Source organism: Anabrus simplex, chromosome 1 (assembly GCF_040414725.1).
Source record: "Anabrus simplex isolate iqAnaSimp1 chromosome 1, ASM4041472v1, whole genome shotgun sequence".
In the NCBI taxonomy this organism is placed as follows: Eukaryota; Metazoa; Arthropoda; class Insecta; order Orthoptera; family Tettigoniidae; genus Anabrus; species Anabrus simplex.
The window spans coordinates 1,072,778,672-1,072,800,510 of record NC_090265.1 but is presented as its reverse complement, the minus strand read 5'-3'; the positions used below and the strand labels follow the sequence as shown (position 1 = coordinate 1,072,800,510).

Here is a 21,839-nt window from a genome sequence, read left to right as displayed (position 1 = left end):
GACTTTCCAGAAAGTGTGAACCGTATAAAAAATTACAAATGTATGCTATAGTCTGCTGTTCTGAGGTAATCTATCAATTTATTTTTATCTCTATATGTCTCGTACTAAGCAACCACTGTCCTGAGTCTTCTCTGCACATTTATTCTTTGTTTTTTAGGTTCAGCTCTGACAGACTTCCCTAAGGCAAATTCTGCAAGCATTGTTTGTGTGTCTGACTGTTCTTTCTGCAGCTCCCGAAGAGCATTGTATAAACGAGAGTGATGTTTTCCTACTATGACTTGAAATTTATTGTGCCATCCCTCACTAATGTTGTTTGTCTGATGCATGTTGAGTCTTGTAACCTCGTATTGGTTCCAAAGCTCGATGGGGTAGCGAGGTGGCACTGCCCTTCTTCACCCTCTTGCTCTCCTTCCTTTGATATGCCATTCACCAAAATAATCCAAAACAACGTTTATTTCATTGGGACGAACTCCCTGAGCTCTTTGAAAGCATCACGCACTTCCTGTATTGGGACGATGCCAGAGCTAGCAGCATATGAGTTGAAATTTTCACCTCTCTATTTTCTCACTCTTTGCATGCATGTTGAAGAACATTGGCTTGAATTTTCCTGTAAATGGACTGTCCAAGATGGAAGAAACAATAGCTAATGTTACATTCTGGTAACACTTCACTAACACTGTTTATAATGGCTTTCTCAAAATAAGTAATGATTTTATCAGGGGAAATTTTATAAATTCAAAATTCTGCAGCTCTACTGATCACCTCCCAAATAATAGTAGTATACCAATTTTGATGTTTTGATGAAAGCAGGTAGAAAACAAGGGGCAAAGGTATCTCTGTAAGATGATCTTCAGGATTTTGGCTCTGCCTTTTCATTATTCCAATTATTACAAAAAGTTGGGTGGAAATTAGGGATGGGTCCTCTATACTTCTGATACCTCAATACTCATGATACTTGCATGGAATCGACATCAAATGATACTTCTGCAAATTTGCTTGATACTTTTTCGATACTTCAGTGGTAATTCTGCAATTTTTATTCTACTTTAAAATTACAAAATATTATTGCCGCAAGTAGAACATTTTAAAGTGGTCACAATGACTACATAGACAGTAGGGACAAAGATGGAGATACGGTCAGGAAGACCCTTCCTTCAATTCCTGCTTATTCAGTGCAAACCCAAACATCTAATTACCTCACTGCAAGTCAAGCAAGAACCTGACTAGTTACATGTTGAGTTGAATTTTTTAGGAAGTGCTTCTTTGTGATTTTCTAACAATAGAAAAATTACCTTCGTTGTGATGTGGGAAAAATGAAACTACTCCTAAAAAAAATATTTGACAGATCAACGTACAATTAGAGCTTTCTGGAGAAAGTATGTCACTTTGGTATGTTCTGAATTGTCATATTTGAATACCAGCACTGTCAGTTGAGGTGGAGCATCATCTGCAGGAGCTCTGCTGCAGCTGCTAGGAATTTCTCTGCAACAGCATTGGTCCTTATTACCTTAATTTCTGGATTTTCCCACTTGCTTGTCTGGAAATAACTAGAAATGTCAACGCAGGTGAACAGACAACTTCTTCGGAAAAACCAAATGTAAGGTAAGGCCTAATGAAGTTGACCACCTGCTGTGAGTATTAGTTCCCCCTCCCCCCCAGACCACTCGCCAAACTGATTATTTATTCTTCAGTTGCTACCTCTACGTGAAAAGATTGTCTGTTTCTTTTCATGGTACCATACCATCTGTATTCTATTTCGTTCAATATGAGTGAAATGTGGAACTATTTTCAAATAGACCCCTATTGTGATGATCGCGCTATTTGTCGCATTTTTAAAACGAGTTTTTCGCGTGGTGAAAAATCTCACAACACTAATACGTAGGTGCTTTGAAAAGTTCTCGGAATGTACTAGAATTAAGTATCTTACCTCTGTGGAACTGCTTTTATTTTTCAACATAGTGTCCCTGTAGACTAATGCATTTGGTCCAGCGATGTTCCAATGCCTTGATCCCATCTTGAAAATGAGATTCCTCCAGACCTGCAAAATACCTCTCCAATTCGGCTGTCAGTTCTTCCCTTGCAGAAAATCTCCGTCCACCGAGGAAAATTTTCAGCTTGGGGAATAGATGAAAGTCTAATGGTGCCAAATCAGGTGAATAAGGTGGATATGGCAACAATTCGTACCCCAGTTCATGAAGTTTTGCCATGGCAATAACACTTGTGTGCGGCGGAGCGTTGTTCTGATGAAAGATGACCTTTTTCCTTGCCAAACCAGGCCTTGTTTCGCGTATCTTTTCCTGTAGTTGGTCTAGGTGGTTTGCATAGTATTGCCCCGTAATTGTTTGGCCAGTAGGAAGATAATCTATCAGCAGAATGCCTTTTGCATCCCAGAAAACTGAAGCCATGACCTTTCCGGCCGAATGGACTGCCTTTGCTTTCTTTGGTGGTGAATTAGCATGTTTCCACTGCTTTGACTGCTGTTTTGTCTCTGGGGTATAGTAGTGGACCCAAGTTTCATCTGTAGTCACAAACCGGCGCAAAAATCTTGTTGGTTGCACTGAAAACGGGCCAGACTTTGTTCAGATATTTCCAATCTTGGGCGTTTATTGTCCAATGTCAAGAGCCGCGGCACCCATCTTGCAGATCATTTTTTTTATACCCAATTCTTCGGTTAAAATATAATATACTTGTTCAGAAGACATCCCTACAGCTTCAGCAATCTCCCACACGTTCAGTCGACGATCCTCCATGACCATTTTATGCACTTTTGCGATAAATTCTGGGGTCGTAATACTTTTTGGCCATCCACTACGTGGATCATCATCCAAGCTCTCCCGACCAAATTTAACCTCACTGGTCCACTTGGCAACAGTTGAAAATGAAGGAGCAGAGTCTCCCAGTGTGTTCTGAAAGTCGGCATGAATTTCCTTTGCTTTCATACCTAACTTTACAAAGTATTTAATCACTGCTCGAATCTCCGTTTTTTTCCATTGTCACAAATCACTACGCAGGAACAACAACAAAGAGTCGTCACTACCACACTCCTGCAGCTAGAGCACTGACGCGCCACGTGTTCACTCACAAAGGATGTGTGATTATTGCGCGGGAACCTCGTTGCTCTAGCACTGACATCTAGCGGTGATTCTGAGAACTTTTCAAACTGTCCTCGTAACTTAAAAAAGAGTGTCACATCAGTGCACAAAATTGCTTTTTCAGAACATCTTAATAAAAAATTCTGCAGAAGTGGAAATTTATATTCTGAAGAAGTAATACTAGATGAGCCTGTGACTCTTCTTTCACATCATCGGCGATATTGGTATCACCACCACCATCATTCTCTCAACAGTCTCAACCTACATTTCAATCATTTATGGACAAGAAATCTGCATTTAAACCAGGTGATAGTCGGTCGAAGACAATTACCGGAAAAATCGCTATAATGGTATGCAAAGATAACCACCCATTCAGCATTGTTCAGGATGAAGGATTTAAGGAGTTAAGTATCCTGAACCTAGATATGCTATGCCTTTTCGTAAGCAAATATCTAATAAAATAATTCCAGAACTTTACGAAGAAGTGGAAAGTAAAGTAAGAAAAGAGCTCCAACAGCCTTCATTTTGTGGACCTGGACTATAATCTAAAAAACATATGCATTGAAGTGATACCATTTGAAGCAGTGAACCACACTGGTGAAAATATATCCAACTTTTTAAAGATCGTGATTCATGATAACGGTTGCCATGTTGTAAATACTATGAAGTTAGGAAACTTTACCCACCTGTCGTATTTAGCTCATACATTCCAACTTGTTTTGAAGCATGGACTATTCACTTCAAAAAATAATTAAAGTCTCATTTGATGCTTGTTGTTTAAAGGGGCCTAACATCGAGGTCATCGGCCCAAAGTCTCATTTAGTCATGCAGGAAACTAGTTGAGAGTTTCAAACACTCCTCAAAATCCACCAAGATTCACAAAGAGGCACAGAAGCATCTTTCTTTACAATACCGCTTGATTCAGGATGAACCTACGCGATGGAACTAAACTCTACATATGCTAAGAAGACTTCAGCAGCAAAAGAGAGCCATAGTTTTTGCATCCTCTGATCTCTCCTTGCCAGTGAATCTTAGAGTATTGCAGTGGGTTCTTGTTAATATACTGATTGACAAATTAAATATTTTTGATCAAGCAACACTCACTGTAAGTTCATCTTCAGTGTCGGTGTCCAAAGTGATACCCAGTGTGAACAGTATTATTTCTGAATTGGAAAAACTGTCAGACAGTAGATCAGGAATTGTGACTGTTCGACAGTCATTGCTGGATGAAATGAACGCGAGGTATAATTCCACTGAAGAAAATGAAATACTGTATGTTCGATTGCAACGCTGTTGGATCCACACATAAAAGGGTGAGGTTTTCACAGCCCCAGTGCTCTCAGTTGTGCTAAAGACAGTCTGGTGGACCTTACTAACCAAGTGGAATGTCCTGCATCCAAAAATGATCAGGTAATTTTTTTTCTTTTCAGATTTTCAGATGCCTATGTAGGGATAGTTACGTAATACCGATATACTTGTAAAAAATCAATCAGTTCACAAACTTTTCTTTATTTAATTTAGAGGGTATTTTTGAACAAAAACTCACAAAAGTGGACCATTTCAAAAACACATTTTGCTTTTATATGTCTAATGTAGAGTTTAAAAATAAGTACACTGATTGGTTTCAATTTTGCCTCATTAAATATATGCACCTATTCCATTTTGTATTGAAACTAGAAGGTTTTATTTTTGGCTGGCTTTGTCGTACCGACACAGATAGGTCTTTTGGCAACGATGGGATAGGAAAGGCCTAGGAGTTGGAGGAAGCGGCCATGGCCATTTGCCTGGTGTGAAAATGGGAAACCAAGGAAAACAATCTTCAGGGCTGCCGACAGTGGGACTTGAACCCACTATCTCCCAGATGCAAGTTCACAGCCGCGCACCCCTAACCACATGGCCAACTCCGACCGGAAGGAAACTAGAAGTAGAAATGATTGTATTGAGTATCGAAGTATCAGGTATCACGAAAAATATCGTGTTTCGGTATCGAGTATTGAGAAAAACTGGTATCGACCCAACACTAGTGGAAATATTTGGACAAACCTTAAAAGTGCCATCCAGGAACCAAACAGAACTTTGTCTCAGTAACTCTCAATTTCTTCTAGTTCCAAAAACGATGACACGGTCCTGTGTATTTGTTGGTATCTAGGAGGTATTTCTAACATATCATATAGAGCAGAAGGATTTTGTGGTTGGCCATGTTGCCTTCCTCTTCTTAGTGTTCTCTTCAAACTTTCATGGTCTGGAAGGTGGACGAGTATTCCATATGACATGTTATGAAGTTCTGTTCTTAAGATCTGAGCAGGTGATATTTCCAGCCTATCTTCAGCAATACCTTCAAATTTAGTTTAACTTTTTTGTATTCAGCCTCTTCCCTGTTTGGAGGATGAGTCTGGGATGACTCCTCTAATCCCTTTAAAATATTCACATGGCCATTAGTCTGCATTCTAATTGCTCTAGCACTGCACTCCTTACCTTTATTTTTCTTGCATTCCCAATATACTGTACTTTCCCTTTATAGGTCCACACCTTGTAATATATGTAATCTATACATAAGGAGTTTTGTTCCTCCTCGTTGTGACAATTTCTGTTTCAGACTGTGTAATCACAACAAATTTTGAAAAATGTTAATGCTGTAGAAAAATAACTTAAAACACTACCAAAACCGAGCAACAGATGAATCTGTTACAATAATGTAATAAGAAATATTATACAAAACTGGTTTTTCTTTTGGAATTCAAGTTATTATGAGTTGTATATTTTGGAAAATTACATTAGGAATAAAATATTATGAAAATGAAAACTTAGGAAAAATGTATTAGGAATAAATGATTATAAAACTCGTATTGAGAAATATGAGTTTTAGGAAAAATTCACATTAGAAAAAGTCTCTGGGAATCTTTCCAACCACAATAACTATGGTATATCCTTACTTCATGTCTATTTGTCAAGAAGTGTTTAAAAACAAAAACAAAAAAAACAAAAATTTCACCCTTTCTATCTAAGGGTGTTTATCAATTTGGAATCACTTACTGGAAATGTATTTCCTAGAAAATTTTTGTTTGTATACACCCGAGTTCACGATTCTGATTTAAATCAAGAAGAATTCCACCATCAAAAATTAACTTAAGTTCCCAGAAGGAAACCATAATTTAATTTCATTGATTGCAAATGTTTTTAAGCACTCTAGGATCATGCTTTCTGCTGCCAGGAAGTCCACTTTGCCCTACCCTTGTTATTTTGTTGTTAGAAAAATTATGGCAGGGGTTGCAAAATTCCACATGGCAAAGAGCTACTTCCCTGATTTGAAAACAGGTGGTAATCTACTAGAAATATTTTATAAAAAACAAAGTGTAATGAAACATAACATATGGAGCAATTTTATTATAAATGTAGCAATGCACTGTAAATGAATATATAAGAAATATAAAAACTGAAATGAAAATATCAACCACAACCACTTTAATATTGTTTCTCAGAGAGAAGAATGGCACTCATTTTCTGCCAAAATTCAATTACGTCTTGTAGTCACAGTCATTCAAATGCAATTGTCCAAATGTCCAACTGTGATTCCAGTTCTGAACTTTTTCTTTATTTTTTTCATATTTGAAAACAAAGCCTCACATAGGTGGGTAGATCAGAACATGAGAGCAGGTAGGTAGAACAGAACATGAGAGCAGTGTCTATAGTACTTGATTCATCAAAGTGAAGTGAAAAATAATAGCAGCTATCCAGATCTTGCTTTTGCATTAGATAACTTCAGTCTTATTTTAAAATTATCAAATAATGCTTCACTAGTTTCTTAAGTCCTTTTTCATGATTTCTCCATCCTTGTAAGGTTTCTTCTTTTGAATGGTAAGGTACAATTTGAAGCCTTGATTATTGCTTATTTTCATCCATTTGTTTTGGAAACATTACTTTTTGTCCAAGTAATTGACGTTTTAACTGACAAACTCTTTCTTTTCACACAGGAGTATGTGAAAGAAAAAACTTCTCAACTGCCAAATGAACACTCAGGTGGCAAATTCCCTATCAAATGTTTACCTAGCTTGCTTTCAAACATTTTCAATGAACTCGGAAATTTATCAAACATTTCCCTAGATAATTTATTCCAATCCCTTACTTCTCATCCTATAAATGAATATTTGCCCCAATTTGTCCACTTGAATTCCAACATCTTCATATTATGATCTTTTGTACTTGTAAAAGCTCCACTGAAACTTATTTGTCTCTTTATGTCTCCAACTCTCCACTGATAGCTCGAAAAATACCACATAGTAAAGCATCTCGTCTCCTAATACCCACGTCTTTCCAGCCCAAAGTTTGCAACATTTTCGTAACATTACTCCTTTGTCAGAAATCATCCAAAACAAATTGTGCTTTCCTCTGATTTTTTTCCAGTTCTCGTATCAAGTAGAACTGGTGAGGGTCCCATACACTGGAAACATACTCTAACTGCGATCTTACCACACATTAAAATGCTCTTTCCTTTACATCCTTACTATAACTCCTAAATATTCTCTTAACCGTGTGAATAGATCTGTAACCTTTCTTAATAACCTCGTTAATATGATTATCCCATTGAAGATCATTCCTTATATTAACACCTAAGTGCTCCCATTTACACTCATACCATTGTCTGCTGTCCATCTCACAACAGTGTTTACGTCCCTGCAAATCATGTACATACAAGATAACAACATTCACAAATAGCATTATCTGTGATTCCAGTTCTTTATTCATGTCATTTATATATAAGAAAATGAAAAAAAACCTACAACCTGTTTTCCAGTCAATGACCGGGTCAGGGATGTGATGAATGAAGCAGATATAGGCTATTAGTACGATGGGGCTGCCACTCCCAAAGTGATTTATTAATGACTGATAGATGCTATGAAATGAGAGAATGGAGAGTGTTGCTGGAATGAAATGTGACAGAGAAAACCGGAGTACCCGGAGAAAAACCTGTCCTGCCCCCGCTTTGTCCAGCACAAATCTCACATGGAGTGACCGGGATTTCAACCACGGTATCCAGCGGTGAGAGGCCGACGCACTGCCGTCTGAGCCACGGAGGCTCCTATATATAAGAAAATATAACGGTCCAATAATACTGCCCTGCGGGGACCCCCTCTTAATCATTACAGGATCAGATAAGGCTTCACCTATTATAATTCTCTGATTTCTGTTTCCTAGAAATTTAGTCACCCATTCAACCACTCTTTTGTCTAGTCCAATAGCTCTCATTTTTGTCAGTAATCTTGCACGATCTACCTATAAAAAGCCTTCGGTAGGTCAATAACGATACAGTCCATTTGACCTCCTGAATCTAAAATATCTGCTATATCTTGCTGGAATCCAACAAGTTGAGCTTCACTGAAACAACCTTTCCTATACCCAAACTGCCTTCTTTCAAACCAGTTAGTAATTTTGCAAAAGAGTTTAATATAATCAGAAAGAATGCTTCTAAGAGCTTACAAACAACACATGTCAAATTGACTGGCCTGTAATTATCTGTTTTATGTTTATCATCCTCTCCACACCTCATTTCAGAATATCTAAGGGAACAACGGGAGAAAAGTTTGTGGATTAATAGCCGTCAATATGGTTATAGAAAAGGTTTCTCTTGTGAAAGCCAGATGTTGCTGCTGTTTCAAGATATTAGCGAGTCATTAGACCAAGATGTGCAAGTTGATGCTATTGTAATTGATTTTTCTAAAGCATTTGATGTAGAACTATTATGACATTCTAATCCAGAAATTGGTAGAAACAAATATTGATAAAGGGTGGTTCTGTGGACATGAGAATTTTTGACAGACCATATGCAGAGGGTAAAGGTGGGAAGTAAATACTCTGACAAAGTTTTTTTTTTTTTTTTTGCGTCGCACCGACACAGGTAGGATTTTTTCTTTGCGTCGCACCGACACAGATAGGTCTTATGGCGACGATGGGATAGGAAAGGCCGTGGCCTTAATTAAGGTACAGCCCGAGCATTTACCTGGTTTGAAAATGGGAAACCACGGAAAACCATCTTCAGGGCTGGCGACAGTGGGGTTCGAACCCACTATCTCCTGGATGCAAGCTCTCAGCTGCGCGGCCCTAACCGCACGGCCAACTCCCCCCGGTGCAGATAGGTCTTACGGCAACGATGGGACAGGAAAGGTCTAGGAGCGGGAAGGAAGCAACCATGGCCTTATTTAAGGTACAGCCCCAGCATTTGCCTGGTGTGAAAATGGGAAACCAAGGAAAACCATCTTCAGGGCTGCTGACAGTGGAGTTCAAACTCACTATCTCCCGAATGTAAGCTGATAGCTACGTGACCCAAACCACACAGCCACTTGCTCGATGGAAGACTGACATGCAAATGTACTGCCAACTGCTAGAAAAGGAAGGGGAGTATTAAATTTTTTAATGAAAAGTTAGAATGCCCTCACTGTTGAAATCAAGGAAAAAAGTTTAAACTAATAAGCAGAATAAGTTTTAGTTTGCAATATCAATAATATGAATTTATTCATGTAAATATATTATACAAGATACAGAAAACTTATCTTAAAGTAGTAGTTTAATGCGATATATTGCCATTACTAGCACTGTTACATTCTCCTCATGTTCATATGCTCTTCTTCAGCAACCATTTTCTTATAATAGACTGGTATTCTTTCTTCTTCAATGAAACTCCTACTTTCTTCAGCATTCCTTTCCTTCCCAAATTTATTTTCCTTAACATTTCCTTTCACCAAGTCATTTCATCAAAATGCCTCTTTCTTCCTAATCTTTCTAGCTGTTCAACCACATTCTCTTTCTGCACTGCTGACTAATGCAATTTTAAAATTATTCCCTTCCTCTTCAATATCCCCATTCTCCATCCTTTGTATCAGTCCTTCACCTGTCTTTGCTGGCAAGACCTATTGTTTACAGAGCACTATGTCTTCTGGTATGGACTAGAATGAATTTGTTACTTTCAGTGATCTCTCTCTGTTCTCATCCATGATTCTGACAAAATGGAAATGACTGTGGTATGAGCAATGCTGGTCATGTCATTCCTTATGCGATCAGTCCCTATTGTGAACTGTGTGAAAATATTGTTCATAGGGTCTTTTGGTGTGTGTAATTCAGTGAGTCTGGGAGACTGATATGCAATAGCAAATTCTAGCTCAGTGAGGAAAGGATTGGGAAATTACCTCACTCTTCATTACCCTTGTAAACCTCTTCAGTGATGCCTACGCCATCTATGACAACTTATGGTGGAGATGTTGAGGATCCAACCAGCCTTCGGGCTGAGTACCCAACATATATACAGTTCCTTGACAAACACTTCTTGCATAATGGTTATCTTTTAATTTTCATTCTCTTTTGCAAAACTGTTTAATCCTACCTACTTTCAGCTTTTCTATCCCTGCTCTGTGACCACAACCAAAAACCTCCACAGGTATAATTTACAGTTTGCCTTTTCCAAGAAAATGAAGTTCGTCATTCTTCAGACTATTCTTCTTCCAGCATAATGTGTGCCCCATAATCAGGTGTTTTCTTAAAATAAAAAAATAAAAATTCAATTAGCATGGCTCCTGTATTCTTAAAGCAATATCCATATATAAGGTTTCCAGCCAGAAAGTCAAACTAATTTCCCTGACATTGCCCTGACCAAAATATTGTATTTCCCTGACAAAAATTCGGCATTTGCACAATTTTTAATAGACTTGTTCATACCCATTAGCTATCCAACACACACCTGTACACAATATATTACTCAAATAGGAAAATACAACATTTTGAACAGTAAAGTACATACAATTTAATAACGATCTGCCAGGATATCTCTAAGGTAAGTGGAGGTAAATGTTAATACATTTTATTTATACATGAATAATGAAGTATTACTATTAAAATTACTAACGACCGGGCGAGTTGCCCGTGCGGTTAGGGGCGTGCAGCTGTGAGCTTGCATCCAGGAGATAGTGGGTTCGAACGCCACTGTCGGCAGCCCTGAAAATGGTTTTCCGTGGTTTCCCATTTTCACACCAGGCAAATGCTGGGGTTGAACCTTAATTAAGGCCACGGTAGCTTCCTGCTCACTCCTAGATGGTTCCTATCCCATTGTTGCCATAAGACCTATCTGTGTCAGTGCAATGTAAAGCAACTAGCAAAAAAACCTAACGAACACACAATGTTGGTAATATTGTAACCAAAAAATGCAGCACAACAAAAAAATTACACACAATTTTTTCTGGTTTCAAGTAGGCTTATTTTATCTTCAATTCTGGCTTCACATTCTTGTGACTGCATTCTTTTAACTTTTGTTTGTCTTCCAACTTCCTTATATCTCAGCTTTTTTTCTGTCCTCTTCTTCGACCTCCAGGCATGTCTTCTCCTAGTAACCCTGGTATTTCTTATGAGCACATCTCACTGATAACAAGGTTCCATGATTAATTGTTATGCATCTAACACCTCCATAGTACAAAATGGAATCATACACTTGTCTTTGTGCAATAAATGACTCCTCATACATGTTTTCTACCAACACTGATTTATTTATACAAAAGCCACTCTCCACTACAGCATTTCCATGAGACAGTATAAGATAAAGCTTTATTACTTGCCCAAGTTCACTATACTGTTTGTTTTCTGCTAAAATGTCAGCAAAGAAAATGTCTAAACCCATACTATCATCAGATATTGAGATATATTCTTTGAATTTCGTTTCCAAAGCTTCCTTTGATTCACAGCACACAGTAATGTATTGTGCTTTAGCCCTATCGGCCATATTTTCAGTTATTCTGCTAGCTTCATGCAACACTACCAAGACATATTCCATTTAGGTCTGATGAAGACTTGGTTGCTGACATATGTTGGTTCAAACTCATAAGATCTTTCACTAATCTATACTTTAAAGGACTCTTATCTAACAGTTTTGTCACAACTACCACTAATATTTTCTGATGTTCATGTTTAAAATCAAGAATTTCTCTCTCTGACAATTTTAGTTCTTTAAGTACCTATTTCATACTAAATCCAACTTTACCTAACTCAATTAAGTTTGTTGGGTCCTGTAGATCAAGCAAAATCACACTCTTAATACCAATGGAATTTGCCATTTTACTACATTTGACAAAGCGATTCATCAAACTTCTTAATAGTTCATTCAGATTGGAATACAAAAATGGAGCGAGCAGATTGTTACTTTGAAATCGCCTGAGAAAAGGCTCACATTTCAAAGAAATGGTTTTGAAAAATACTACTTTGCATTTTATTAAAGGGTCTTGGATTTGTTCTTTAGTATTTTTACAGGACTTACTTTCTGGCAACTTAGCATTTGCAACATATGCCTTGATATGGTGAAATACTTCTAAGGCTTGTTTCAGACAATGAGCATTTTCAAGCCATCGTACTGTACAATACTTCAGTAAAAAAAAGGTAAACTTCTGTCCTCATCCTGAGGTGGTGCAGATCTCTTCAGGCACACCGCTAATGGAGGTGAGCTGCATGTATCACTCCAACCACATCGCAGCCCTCCTGCCATTCTTAAATTTCTGACAGTAACGGGAATCGAACCCGGGCCCCCGAGGACGGCAGCTAATAACACTAACTGTTATGCTACAGAGGCGGACAATACTTCAGTGGGAACATTGTACTACCAGTCACTGAAGTGAACTGGGCCCGGTGAGCTGGTGAGTCTTTGAGTCATTGAATAAATAATACATGTTACGCTGGAATGAGTTATTATTATTATTATTATTATTATTATTATTATTATTATTATTATTATTATTATTATTATTATTATCCAATACAAAAGAACCCTATTTTACAAAGTATTTTAGGGTTATAGATGAAACATACAATTATAAATTAAACATAATGATGGTGATTTACAGAACCAGTTTATGAAAGATGCAATGAATGAAAATTAGGAAATGTTTCTAACAGCATTTCTGTATGAAAATATGGTATAGTGGTTGTGAAAGCTGACTATTACAGCAGTTCAAATGAGAGTCCAAATCAAATCTTGCTCTTGTAAAAATAGGACAATCATATATTAAATGATCAACTGTTTGAGTAGACCCACAAAAGCAAGAATAGTCACCTGTCAAAATAATTTTAAAATGTTCAAAATATGATTTGAAATTTCCAATTGCCAATTTACAGTCATTGAACCTGTCTTAACAGCTCCATTGATGACATGCAAACCACACACTCCCAGGTTCAATATCTTTTTCCCATCAGGATTTTCTGTCTCCATTTCCACTTCAAGCTTCCTGAGAAAGCTCAAGTTCACATTAGGCCCATTCATTGAGACAAGTTCTTTCTTTGAAGAGGTTGCAGTCCATGATTACATTTCTGCAGCAGATCTTGGACAGTAGCACGACCCAAAAAAACACTGTTCCAATATCTAGAAACCACTTTATGAGTGCTGATGTCAAAAAATCTGACAATGAGATCCATTTGTCCTTGTTGTGTTACCTTATTGAGTGACTCATCAAAAGACACTACTGTACATAGCCCTCAAAGGTTTTGAAATTGTTTGTTAATAACTCACTGAAGTGTGGTGCAATACCGATTAATAACATAGGAACAATTACTTTCACCAAAGATGAATTTCGATGCAATTGCACTATCTGGAAACATAAGTTTACATGTATCATGTATACTGCACACAAACTCCTCTTGTATTTACCAGCAACAACTTTTAACGCCCATAAAATTTCTGTTTTAGCTACTTCAACTTTATTAAAATACGAAGTAGCACAGTGTACAGACTTTCCACTTTACTGTATATCCCTGCCTCAGTCTTTACCCATTCTGTTCAACTAACACACGGTTTGACAGCAACATTGATAATGTCCACTGTCTACACTTCTTGCTTCTGTTGAACTAGTAGCTACACTTCTTAATTCTGTTGAACTAGTGCTAGGTTTGACAAAAAATTATGACGATGATGGCTGTCTTAATATAATATTCTGAAGCTGAGTATGTTTTGGTCCAGTTCTATATGAATGAATTACCAGGCACCCAATATTGCTGAATTTAAACTTCTTTCTGCACACATTACAGTAAGCTTCAAATTTATTATCCGGTACATCACTGAACCAATCTACAAACTCTGGATTAAGGGTTGAATCCAGCCACTGATAGCTGGAAGTTGTGTTTCTTGCCATCTTATTTATCTGAAACAAAAGAAAAGCATGTTGATTGAACACAAAAACTATATCAAAGCACAAATATATTTATCTCAGCAATGTAAAGATACCTTGTTGGGATAAAAATGTACTTGTTCAGCTAGCTAGGGCGAGCCACCACACACTGTTCAGCATTTCAACAAACTCATCTTGTTTAATGCTGCCATGGCCCGAAACATGTACAATTTTAATTTCTTAAAATAAAATTCAACTTACCTCATCAATTGATCACTTTTCCTTGCTTGAAAGGATTCACAGGTTGCAGTTTGTCACCAGTATGAATTACATGACACATAACAAATTTGAGTCAACTTCCCTGGCTTTCCCTGACACACGCAAATTTTTAAAAGACTTCCCTGACTTTCCCAGACAATTTTGTAATTCCCCGACAATCCCCAACTTCCCCTGACTTTCCAGGTTGCTGGGAATCCTGTTTATAGACAGATCTCTTCTCTTTTTTTAATCTTTCCTCACTATGCATCAATGTTTCCTACAAGCATTACTTCCTGATCCTTTACATGTTTCTATACATCTTCCATGAAATATTAGTCTTGTCAACCTTCTTCTTGTATGCAACTGGCACTGAGCCAGTCTCAAGATGCTGACTGTACCTAACTTAACCATGTTCATTTGGGTGAGATTTGATATTGGATGCTCGCTTTTCACAGTTCCTCCAGTATCTAATAAGCTTTGCATCATTTGTAGGAGACATCCTTTTTCCTTTTTTCTTTTTCAAGGCAATGTAGTTGTAGTTATTTTCATTATAGGATATTATTACTATGGGGTGGCCACCAACAAGGGTATTTCATATGAATTTTAGCCATATCTTCCAACACAAACAAAACAAAAAATTAAGAGACAAGATGCCTTTTGCAGTTGCTCCCAACTAAGAGAATAGGCACTCCATTATTTGTTTAGAGGAATTTCCTCCAATGAGTGTCAGCTGTCACCCATCGCCCTATCTATTGACACTTCTCTCTTTGGAGTCGATGGATCCTCTAGGCAGCGAAGTTATCTACTGCTGCCAAACACTGAGCTGAGAGTTACTAGGCAAAGCCAATGTTTGGGGCTAGATACAAGCTTGATAAACATATTCTGTCAAAATCAGATGATTCAAATTTATAGAAAAAAGTTTCCTTCATTCCAATTTTTTTTATCAAGGTTGAATTTAAAATTTCATCAGTTTAGTTAGCATTTCAAATTGTACATTTAATGAAGAAAGAATGTCAAAATGTATAATAATTTTATGTGGTTATTAGTAGCCTGGTGTAGCCGTTGTAAGGCAGACCATCCAAAGAGGGTGAGCAGCATCTGCCGTTTATAGAAAATCGTGTGTTATTGTTGTGGAAGATAGTTTTGTATGTGGTATATGAATTGCAGGGACGTTGTGGAGAGCACAAACAATCAGCCCTGAGCCAAACGAATTAACCATTTAAGATTAAAATACCCAACCAACCGGAAATTGAATCCATGACCCCCTGAAGCAAGTCCACTGCGCTGACCATTCAGCCAAGAACAACATCATAGGGAAACAGGACTTGGATCAGATTACAATAATGGATAAGGAATGACAGAAAGACAAAATTAGTGAGGGACCCTATAGGTCTATGCATGGATCAGTCACATCTAGATAAAAGGAAACGATTATGTGTTATTATTTAACTGGTTTTCAAGCTACGTAAATATAATCTGACTTACCTGCATCCATATAAACTGGGCTGGCAAGCCTGGTAATGGAATCTTGTCCCTTTCAAATGGTTCCTCAATATTTTTGCCCTTCTTGTAATTATCCACTGCAACAAAAATTGTGATGTCCTAAATTAGACACAAAGAAACAAAAAGAGCAAGATCACATTGAAAAATGAAGTGATTTTTTGTCATTATGGAAATAGCTGCCTCTGTGGATCCGTGGTAGAGTGTCGGCCTCCGAATCCCAAGATAGCGGGTTCAAACCTGGCAGAGGTAATCGGATTTTTGAAGGGCGGAAAAAAGTCCATTCGACACTCCATGTCGTACAATGCCGACATGTAAAAGATCTCTGGTGATACATTTGGTATTTACCCGACAAAATTAATTAAATCTCAGCCATAGACGCCCAAGAGAGATCCAGTTTACTCTGTCTGCCATCTAGCGGGCCTAGAGTAAAACGGAACGTCGAAATTGACGAGCAGACAGCCAGATGGCGTCAAATCGAAATGTCTGCACACGGTAGCTGAGGCCATACGATTATTATTATTATTATTATATTTATTATGGAAATGAAAATAATTAATTACAAAACAAAGTGATATCAGAAAACCACTGGCACAAAAGTCAAGAAGTTGTGATAAATATATGTAGATACTGTAAAAGCCAATGCTAGCTCAACTATTCTTGGCCAATTCAACAATTTATTGAGGTCGGCACTTGACATGAATTTGGCCTAGATTTATGGCCAGAAACCCTTTCCAAAATCAAACTCTGTGGAGGGATGTATTCACTATTGCATAATTATGTGGTGGTTGATAGTGTGGTGTGTTGTATGTAGAGGGAAAGAAGTGTAACAAATACCCAGTCCCCGAACAAGAAGTATTAATCAAACCTGGGGTGCTTTGAATAGAAGGCCAGTATGCTGGTCATTCAGCCAAGAAGCCACTAAAATAGGTACGATAAACATAAATTCCAGCTGAACTTTCCATCATATTTGATTTCATACCATTATCATTCAGGCACTTCACAAATGTTCCTTGTACGATACATGCCAGTTACTTGAAACCTATCTCCGTGTATGTCACCCTTTCCATTTCAAGATCCTGGGCTTCTGAACTTGGCATTCTTTGGATCTTTCCTCATGACTACTGAGCATGTACAGCCATTTTTCCATATTCTGATCATTTTCTATCAGCAGACTAACATCAATTTCTTTATATCTGGCCAAGAATACTCAATTCAGTATAGCTCAGACTTATTTCTTGGAATGATAATAATGATGATGATGATGATGATGATGATGATGATGAATGCCTCCACATACCTTACAGATATCCCGACCCTATGCCTAAATCAGAATGTCTATGCATTTATGGTACATATAGGCCTAAAATTATTGTTAACAGAAGTTTTTAAGTTTTATACACCTGCAATGCTACTTTTATAAATGTTTCTTATGTTCAATATTCAAATGCTTATAAGACATATTTACACAGTTCTCACAGTAGTTTCATTTCTGATGCTAATTATTCTCCCAAAAAATGTTTTTGTGTAAAAGTAAACAATCAGCACCGAGCTCGGTAGCTGCAGTCGCTTAAGTGCAGCCAGTATCCAGTATTCGGGAGATAGTACATTTGAACCCCACTGTAGGCAGCCTTGACAATGGTTTTCCGTGGTTTCCCATTTTCACACCAGGCAAATGCTGGGGCTGTACCTTAATTAAGGCCACGGCCGCTTCCTTCCCAGTCCTAGCCCTTTCCTGTCCCATCGTCGCCATAAGACCTATCTGTGTCGGTGCGACGTAAAGCCAATAGCCAAAAAAAAATAAAGCAGCCGTGTGAATTCCCAGGTAATCATTCCATCATGGGAGTTGCTAAAATGTATGGTGGACAGCCATAATGTATATACAGAACTGATGCTAGCTGGGGAATCCTCTAGTCAATCAATCAATACTGATCTGCATTTAGGGCAGTCGCCCAGGTGGCAGATTCCCTATCTGTTGCTTTCCTAGCCTTTTTCTAAATGATTTCAGAAAAATTGGAAATTTATTGAACGTCTCCCTTGGTAAGTTATTCCAATCCCTAACTCCCCTTCCTATAAATTAATATTTGCCCCAGTTTGTCCTCTTGAATTCCAACTTTATCTTCATATTGTGAACTTTCCTACTTTTATAAACGCCACTCAAAATTATTCGTCTACTAATGTCATTCCACGCCATCTCTCCGCTGACAGCTTGGAACATACCACTTAGTCGAGCAGCTCTTCTCCTTTCTCTCAATTCTTCCCAACCCAAACTTTGCAACATTTTTGTAACGCTACTCTTTAGCCAGAAATCACCCAGAACAAATCGAGCTGCTTTTCTTTGGATTTTTTCCAGTTCTTGAATCAGGTAATCCTGGTGAGGGTCCCATACACTGGAACCATACTCTAGTTGGGGTCTTACCAGAGACTTATATGCCCTCTCCTTTACATCCTTACTACAACCCCTAAACACCCTCATAACCATGTGCAGAGATCTGTACCCTTTATTTACAATCCCATTTATGTGATTACCCCAATGAAGATCTTTCCTTATATTAACACCTAGATACTTACAATGATCCCCAAAAGGAACTTTCACCCCATCAACGCAGTAATTAAAACTGAGAGGACTTTTCCTATTTGTGAATCTCACAACCTGACTTTTAACTCCGTTTATCAACATACCATTGCCTGCTGTCCATCTCACAACATTTTCAAGGTCATGTTACAGTTGCTCACAATCTTGTAACCTATTTATCACTCTATAGAGAATAACATCATCCACAAAAAGCCTTACCTCTGATTCCACTCCTTTACTCATATCATATATATATATATATATACTAGCTATACTACACTGTATACAGAATTCTAGGCTAGGTAGTGTACACGTTGTGAGCAAGATTGTATTAAATTGCATAGCTCTTAACGTTACCCTAGAAACGCGACAGGGAAGTCATTAAACGTCTTTTCGCATATGAAGACTGTGTTAGGGAATTTTCATTGTAACGGTAGGCCCGCTTGCCTACCATCAGTCACAATCAGGTTGGGGAGTTTTCATTATAATGGCAGACACTCACTCTCCACCAGCCATTTTGCATCCTCAGAAAGACTGTCTTAGTGTTTATTTTCAACTGAAATGAACATAGGTCATTGCAATGACGTCAGTAGGAATGGCGCGATTAAAAGCAATACTTTCATATGAAATACTCCATCAAATGAAAGACCACACACTTTCTCACTTTTAACGAACAGTACTATGCTGGAATTCCAGAGCTGGAATGACCAAGTCGCAGACAGTTCTGATCCGTGAACACACTTAGTCTTTTTATCTGCGGTGCGGGGGGAGTGGGGCGGGGAAGGCGAATAGTGGAGAGTCCCAGGGCAAAAACTATGCCTTTTTACTAATCTGTTTCCGAGGAGTACCCGATGAGTCGAAAATCTCAATTCACTACAATGGGAACGGAAAAACCTATTTGATTTGGAGGCAATTTTTTCCTCCAAGCCAGAGGAGAAGCCCCCTCTTCACTGCTAATTTGGAATTAAATGAATGTAGAATTTAATAAAAGTGAAGCGGAAGAAGCTTTTCTTAAGAAACGGCTCTTTTCAGGGTTGACTTTTGAGTTATTTAGTGAATTGTGGTGGTATAATTGGAAATAGGCTTAAATAGTAATTCTAGACCAGGTCATACTACTGCTATAATTTGAAATAGGCTTAAATAGTAATTCTAGACCAGGTCATACTACTACTACTACTACTACTACTACTACTACTACTACTACTAAGTTAGCATCTGCCGTAAGTGTGTGCATACAGCTCATTCAAAACAGCGCGTCAGAGTAGGGATCGAAAAACTGGAATACTATGATGAACCAGTGTGTTACGTACCTGCAGTATCAGAAAATGTATGAACCAGAGGAAAATGAAAATGAAAACCTACAACGTGTTTTCCAGTCATTGACCGGGTCAGGGATGTAATAAATGAAGCATATATATATAGGCTGTTAGTACGATGGGTTCGTCACTCCCAAAGTGATTTATTAATGACTGATAGATGCTATGAAATGAGAATTGAGAGTGTTGCTGGAATGAAAGATGACAGGGAAAATCGGAGTACCCGGAGAAAAACACGTCCCGCCTCCGCTTTGTCCAGCACAAATCTCACATGGAGTGACCGGGATTTGAACCACGGTTACCAGCGGTGAGAGGCCGACGCGCTGCCGTCTGAGATACGGAGGCTACATGAACCAGAGGAATGGCATGCTAAAGAAGAAAGTTTTCCAACTCCCCAGCTATTTCCCGCTAATGTCCAGTCGGGCTGTTATACTCGGTACGCAGTAGTAATCCCATCTATCGGAGTTGAGCAGGACCATAAGAAACGAAGAACATCACAACAAACAATGGTCAATGTAAAGTTATTGTTGATCAGTAACAAACAATGGTCAATGTAAAGTTATTGTTGATCAGTGTTACGCGCTTTCGATATTGTAGGCCTTCTGAAATACCACTCTTATCATAGTCGGTACAGTAAAACACTGAAACATAAATGATCGGAAATTGTATTGTCTATAACTTTTGTTATGTAGTACTTTTCGATAGCACCAATAACATAGGTACCGGTAATTAAAAATTAAATTTTAAATTTTAGGCGCCTTCCCCTAAACTACCATTTCATCTCGGGCGAATAAAATTATTTACAGCCTAGACTGTAGTTTCTTATTCCCCGACTCTATATAGCGGTTTTCATTAAATTCTGTTCACCCATTTTCTCGTGGCTCGGCGCTGATATGGACTTAGCAACAAAACTACAAATTCATTAATATCTGTGTTATCAGAGCCGGTACGGTAAAAATCTATAAGACATAATTGATTGGAAATTTAATTCTATATAACTTTAGTTATATAGTATTTGTCGATAGGGCCGGTAATAATATAAATATTCGAGAATTAAATTTAAGGCCTTCCCCTAAACTACCATTTCACTCGGCGTGAATACAATTATTTATAGCCTAGATTGTAGCGGTTCATCCCCCAACTTTACATACCGATTTTCATTAAATTCTCTTCAGCCGTTTTCTCGTGATGCGTGTACATACATACATACAGACAGACAGACAGACAGACAGACAGACAGACAGACAGACAGACAGACAGACAGACAGACAGACAGACAGACAGACAGACAGACAGACATTACGGAAAAGTAAAAAATGCATTTTCTTGTTACTGAGGACATGACCGATACAGAAATACCATTCTTTTCAAATTCTGAGCAATGTACAGACAAAACTCTTATTTTATATATATAGATATATAAGAAAACGTAAAGGTCCAATAATACTGCCTTGAGGAATTCCCCTCTTAATTATTACAGGGTCAGATAAAGCTTCACCTACTCTAATTCTCTGAGATCTATTTGTCTAGTCCAATTGCACTCATTTTTGCCAGCAGTCTCCCATGATCCACCCTATCAAATGCTTTAGACAGGTCAGTCGCGATACAGTCCATTTGACCTCCAGAATCCAAGATATCTGCTATAGCTTGCTGGAATCCTACAAGTTGAGCTTCAGTGGAATAACCTTTCCTAAAACCGAACTGCCCTCTATCGAACCCGTTATTAATTTCACAAACATGTCTAATATAATCAGAAAGAATGCCTTCCCAAAGCTTACATACAATGTATGTCAAACTTACTGGCCTATAATTTTCAGCTTTATATCTATCACCCTTTCCTTTATACACAGGGGCTACAATAGCAACTCTCCATTCATCTGGTATAGCTCCTCCGAACAAACAATAATCAAATAAGTACTTCAGATATGGTACTATATCCCAACCCGTTGTCTTTAGTATATCCCCAGAAATC

The 21,839-nt window shown here is 38.0% G+C and overlaps 1 protein-coding gene across 1 annotated transcript in view; it reads right to left on the bottom strand.

Moving 5' to 3' along the window:
• Rpp25 (ribonuclease P protein subunit Rpp25) overlaps window positions 1-21,839 on the bottom strand; it is a 76,696-nt gene that overhangs the window by 32,454 nt on the left and 22,403 nt on the right. Inside the window, exon 2 of the mRNA XM_067137162.2 lies at window positions 15,962-16,056. Within this exon, the coding sequence (XP_066993263.1) occupies window positions 15,962-16,056 (95 nt within the window). The remainder of the gene's footprint in view (window positions 1-15,961; window positions 16,057-21,839) is intronic.